Here is a 6578-nt window from a genome sequence, read left to right on the forward strand (position 1 = left end):
GGGTTTGAACCGCCAGCCTTCTGGTTAGCAGTCAAGTGGCCTAGGCATTATGCTACCAGAGCTCCTACATTAGTAGTACTTAAATCTGGATTATTAATCCTGTAAAGTTCCTCAAGTATGTATTTTGTTTTGAGACTATACACATAGATTGTATTTTCTTTTGAGTAATTTTAAAAAATTAATTCACAGGGAAGCAAAGATCAGCTGAAAGAGGTATGGGAAGAGACTGATGGATTGGATCCTAATGACTTTGACCCCAAGACATTTTTCAAATTACACGGTAACAAATTTCATACAAATACTAATATTTATATTTTATGTTTGAAAAGATCATAGTTACTTTACTCTTACTTGATTTCTGCCAACATCTGCTCTTGAGTTATATTGATAGTAAATGTTCAGTTTTTCTTTAGGCTAATATAATAGTCTTTATTGCTGATCTGTGGTGTAAAATATTTTAGGTTAGTATCTATGTCTTTGTTCCTTAATGCTGACTTATTAAAAGGTTCTCTAAAAATTGAAGGTGTTGCTATGGTTAGCTGATAATGGGCTTCCTGAAATAATATTTAAATTTACTTTTCTAACATATTGTTTTGCTTTAAATTTTTGGGAGAAGCTGATTAAGATATGTTTTTCTAAAAAAAATATTCTGAATTATAGATATTGAGTTGTTATCAGTTGTTATAAGCCAAGGCTTCATAAAAAAAGAAGAAATTTTTTTTCTGCAGCACATTGATGGCTTATGTCATACTTTTGCAAACCATTTGTTAGTGATTGTATTTAAATTAACTTTTTAAGGCATTAAAATCAATTTTTGCATTTGTAACATTTAAACTTTAGATGTCAATAGTGATGGCTTCCTGGATGAACAAGAATTAGAAGCCCTATTTACTAAAGAGGTAAATGAGTTTATTATATATTCAGTGTTGTTGCTCACATTCTCTTTCTCTTTTTTCTCTTCTATTACCTTTTTTTCTTTTAAGCTGGTTTTAAAATTTTCTTTTTAGTTGGAGAAAGTATATGACCCCAAAAATGAAGAAGATGATATGATAGAAATGGAGGAAGAAAGGCTCAGAATGAGGGAACATGTAATGAATGAGGTATGTTTTAAAAGTTGAAGATTATATGCTACTTGTATTGCTTATTCAAGTTCTTGCAATAAATCTTATCAGAAGATGGAAAGTAAATATGGAGATAAGATATGTAATTGGATTTTGCATTTTTGATGCAGATTATTCAGTAGATTCCTTTAGTGTAAATGAGATAATTTTAACTACTTTAAACATTTTAAAAAATTAAGATGATGGTGCATATCACCTATAAAACATCCTTTTAGATGTGAAAAATAGTAAAGTCCAGTACTTGATATTTTAAAAGTCTGTATTCGTTTTTGCTAAGAAAAAACAAAAACTCCAATAACTTTGTTGCTTATAACAACAAATTTCTTTCTTGCTTACATTGTATAAGCTTTAAAATTAATTGCAGCTAGGTATGGCAGCACTGGGCTGGGTTGGGTTACTTTGGCCCTGGCTAGCTTTGGCTCTACATGTCTTTCCAATAAAGGGGCACTCTCTATTTGGGTCATGTTGTTCTCATGGCAGAGGGCAGGGACATAAGAGACTCCCAAGCCAAACTATGAAATAGTATTTAAGACTTACGTTCAGATGTGGCAAACCTCACATTCACTTACAACTCATTGGCCAAAGCATATTCGTGGCAAGCCCAAAGTCAATGAGGAGGGTATTATGGATTGAGTTGTGCCTCCAAAATATATGTTGGAAAACCTACCCTCTATGCCTGTGATTATAATCCCATTTGAGAATGGATTTTATTTGTTATGTTAATGATACAGGATTAGTATAGGGTGTATTTTGAGTCAGTCTCTCTTGAGATATAAAAGAGATGAAACACAAGCTAGCAAGCAGAGGGGTGTGTGTGTGTGTGTGGGTGTGTATGTATGTAGAGATGTGTATTATATGCCAATTACAAGAAGATTGCCCAGGAGCAGAAGCTCAAAAGAGACAAAGACCTTCTCTAGAGCCGACAGAGAGAAAGCCTTCCATAGAGTTAGCACCCTGAATTTGGATTTAAACTGTGAAGAAATAAATATCTGTTTGTTAAAGCCATCCACTTTTGGTATTTCTGTTATAGCAGCACTATAGAACTAAGACAGAGGTGATGCATCACCCTGCTATATCCTGCTATATCCGAGCAGTAGAATATAGAATGAGATTAACGTGGAAACATGCTAACTGGTCTCATTTCTGTCTTATGACCACAGATCACTAGCAGGCCCTCAGTACTGCTTAGCTATTCCACTGTGCTTCCCTGATCCATTCACTTTCACACTCTCAGAGTCTGACGATTTCACATATTCTCCCCTTTACTCAAACCTTCAAGACACTTCTTCCCTCTTCTATGCCTTTGAGTCTTTAATCAGAAAATAGAATCAGTCAAGAGTTATTAATCTCCCCACTATCAGCTCTACTAATTGGTCTCCATCTGTATCTATTTATTTTGCCTTGTCTTCTATTAACAGTAGATGAACTATTGCTGTTCCTATTGAAGGCCTTCTCCTCCACTTGTTCATTAGATCCCACTCTCTGTTTCCTACTCAAGAATTTTGTTTGTGTCATTATCCCTTCTGTCTTATAGGGTTGCTGTGAGTTGGAATTAATTTGATGACAGGGGATTTTTTTTTTTTTTTTTTAAGTAGATATATAATAAGCCTCTTCTCTAGACCTGGCCCTAAAACAAAACAAAACAAAAAAACAACCAAACTCACTGCCATTGAATCAATTCCTGCTCATCGCGACCCTCATTGGCTTTCCAAAGCAATAAATCTTTGTGGAAGTAGATTGCCCCATCTTCCTTTCATGGAGCGGCCGGTGGGTTTGAACCACCACCCTTCTGGTTAGCAGTCAAATGACTTAGGCACTGTGCCTCCTGTGATCTTCATTTCAACAAATGAATTACCACTCACCAAGTTGCTCAGGCCAAATCAGTCTTTTACTTTTCTTTCCCTCATAATCCTATTCTAGTCCTCATATCCTGTTGTAGATCTTCTCTGATCTGCCTTTCAAACCGATCCGGAATTGACTACAAGTCCAAGCAAATCTCTTACCTGAACTACTGCATTAGCCAGCTAATTGGTATCTCTGCTTTTATTCCTTACCTCATTGTCATCGCTTCTCCAAACAGTAGGCAGAGAGATCTTTTAAAAGCTTAAATCAGGTCATGTTGCTTTCTTGCTCAAAATACTTCAGTGGTTTGTTATTTCACTCAAAATAAAATCTAGAATCCCTTCTATGTCCAAAAAGTCATGGCATGATTTCACCCTTGCCTTTCTAACTGATCTCATCTCTCTGACCCTGTCTCACTTTACACTGCTGCCTTTGTACTCCTCTCTAACCAAGCTTGTTCCCACCTTAGTGGCTTTTCAATTCTTCCTGAAACACTTCCTCCAGATCATCACATAATCCCACTTCCATCAGATCTCTGCCTAAATGTCCACTCTGCGTGACTACCCTAAGTAGAATACTTGCCTCTCTCTGCAGCACCCCTCCCCTCCCACTTCCCACCAAATGAAAAATTCTGATACCGATGCCATATGCAGGATAACTGCAGTCCACTAATTTGCTTCAGTGATTTTCATTTGATACTTGAGCTGTTAATGCTGAACTGGGATGTATGTTGACTGCTGGCATCTTAAGCATCAAATGAATTTATTTGACCAGTACAGAATCAAATCCTCTTTTCGGACAGGTTGTTTTTGTTAAGTACATAGTGTGACAAGGGAACAAAGGACAACCAGTCAGATCACTTGAACTTCTTGGTGATCTTTGTGGTATTAAACGCCCCCCCAACCCACCCCATTGCCATTGAATCAATTCTGATTCATAGCAACCCATATATTACAGAGTAGAGCTAACTATTCCATAGGGTTTTCTTGGCTGTGATCTTCATAGAAGGGGATTGCCAGACCTTTCTTGCACAGTGCCACTGAGTGGGTTTGAACCATCAACCTTTAAGTTAGTAGTTGTGTGCAAACCATTTGAGCAATCTAGGGACCTATTTGGGGTATCAAGTATCTAGATAATCTTATATTTTCAAATTTTATTACATAGAAGAGAAAAGTATTTATCTTCTGATTTTAGTATGATATTGAATGTTTTGATTCTTTTCCCCCCTCTAAGTTTCTGTGAACATTTAGGCTGTTTTCAGTTGCTGTATGTTTATGTAATAGCATGTATTAAAAGACAGTTCCTAATGTGTAAATAGGAGCTCTGGTGGCATAGTGCCTAAGGCATTTGACTGCTAACCAGGAGGCTGGCAGTTCCAACCCACCAGCCACTCCTTGGAAGGAAGATTGGGCAATCTACTTCTGTAGTGATATCATCTCAGAAAGCCAAGGAGGGGTCGCTATGAGTTGAATCTGACTGGACAGCAGTGCTTTTTTTAATGTGTAAATAGTATGAAAAAGTTAATTTACATTACATATACATTTTCCTTTGATCAGATTGATGTTAACAAAGACCGATTGGTGACTCTGGAGGAGTTTTTAAAAGCTACAGAAAAAAAGGAATTCTTGGAGCCAGATAGCTGGGAGGTAATAGAACCTGCTTTAAATGAGATGTATAGTTCAAGAAATTCTACATCAGTGTGTTCTACTTTTAACTTCTATTCTCCATTCTGTTTGCATGTATATAGTCTTACTAGAGTCTTTTTATATAAAATGTCAGTATAAAGTAATTAGACTTTTTGAAAAGCCTGTGGCAATTGATTATTTGTAATCACAGTGTATATAATTAGAAATCTTCTTAAAAATTGTACTTTTTTTCTAGGCATAAAATAATGTTCATTATTGAAGATTAGAAATATAGATATATTGAAAGAATAAATTATAAGTCACCTGTAAGGACACTTAAATTATGCAATGTATTATTTCAATTTGGAAATATGTAATTTGTACAGATAGTATATGCATATGTAGTATCCAATATATAAACAGAGCACTGTCCAATTTTTAATTTGCATATACATATATTCATATCTACATTTTAAAAATTGTCTTATTGTATAAATAACTTTGTATGTTTGATTCTTTTTACTTGACAATATTTTCTGAGCGTTTTTCAATGTCATTATTCAAAAACATGATTTCAAAATTGATTACTTAGCATGCAGTTGTATAATTCATATAGTATATTGTATAATTTATATATACAGTTCTATAATTGTATATATTATATAATTTATATAGCCATTCTACCAGATTTAGATATTTTGGGTCAGTTCTAATTTTTTACTATAATGAATAACACTATGATGAAAATCCATTTATTCATATGTTTGGGGCAATCTATGTTGATTTTTCTGGGATTAATTCCCAGAAACAGAACTACTCTCGAGGCCAATTAACATTTTTTGGTTTCTCAGTATACCTTGACAAATTGCTCCAGAAAAGATGACCGAATTTTAACATAGCCAACTGTATGTAAACGAGTGCATTTTTGTTGATGTTAGGTGCTATTGAGATGGCGCCGATTCATAGCAACCCTATGAACAACAGAACGAAACACTGCCTGGTCCTGCACCAGCCTCACAATCTTTGCTATACCTGACCCCATCATTGCAGCCACTGTGTCAATCCATCTCATTGAAGGCCTTCCCCTTTTGTGCTGACCCTCTACTTTACTAAGCATGATATTCTTCTCCAGAGCATGATCCCTTCTGACAACATGACCAAAGCATGTGAGACGAAGTCTGGCTACTCTCACTGCCAAGGAGCATTCCAGCTGCACGTTTTCCAGGAGAGATTTGTTTGTTCTTTTTGCAGTCCATGGTACTTTCAATATTCTTCGCCAACACCACAACTCAAAAGCATCAACTCTTCTTTGGTCTTCCTTGTTCATTGTCCAGCTCTCACATGCATATGAGACGACTAAAAATACCATGGCTTGGGTTAGGCGCATCTTAGCCTTCAAGGAGACATCTTTGCTCTTCAGCACTTTGAGGAGGTCTTTTGCAGCAGATTTGTATAAACAACATTAAAAGAATAGTTGAGTGGTACCATCCAATACAGATTGAACATTGTCCTTTTCTACGTAAAAGATAAAAAGATTAGCATTTTAATTAGCTTTTTAATTGTCCAGAAATAGTTTGAAATAGTGTGACCAACCATCTCAGTTTACCCAGCATTAAGTGGTTTCTGGAATGTGGGGCTTTTCAGTGCTAAAACTAGGAGGGACAGTTCCAGGCAAACTGGACAACTGGCCACCCTAATTCGAGATTAAAGAAGTCAGCCTCTTTTTGTTTTATGTTTTAGTCTAACATTTAAAATACTTCTGAACTTTGGTGAAGAAGAATGCTAGGATAATTTGAATGTACATTCCCTTTAGTGATTCTGTTGTACTAGAAGATTAATAGATAATTATAATATTTTTACATCTTGACACAATTTCAGATTTACATAAAAATTTTAAGAATGAAGAAGGAATATCTGAATACTTTTCACATAGATTTCCCATTTTACTATGTTTGCTTTATCTTTCTCTTTTCCAGTCTCTTTTTTTTTT

General features: G+C 35.4%; 1 protein-coding gene across 1 annotated transcript in view; it reads left to right on the plus strand.

Annotated features, from left to right (window-relative positions):
• The window catches only part of NUCB2 (nucleobindin 2), a 46542-nt gene that overhangs the window by 23801 nt on the left and 16163 nt on the right, over positions 1-6578 (plus strand). The window contains exons 6-9 of the mRNA XM_007955509.2: positions 190-280; positions 841-899; positions 1008-1100; positions 4520-4609. Of these exons, the coding sequence (XP_007953700.2) occupies positions 190-280; positions 841-899; positions 1008-1100; positions 4520-4609 (333 nt within the window). The remainder of the gene's footprint in view (positions 1-189; positions 281-840; positions 900-1007; positions 1101-4519; positions 4610-6578) is intronic.

The sequence above is a fragment of the Orycteropus afer genome, unplaced genomic scaffold (genome assembly GCF_000298275.1).
Source record: "Orycteropus afer afer isolate SDZICR_OR568_19922 unplaced genomic scaffold, OryAfe1.0 scaffold00014, whole genome shotgun sequence".
Classification (NCBI taxonomy): Eukaryota; Metazoa; Chordata; class Mammalia; order Tubulidentata; family Orycteropodidae; genus Orycteropus; species Orycteropus afer.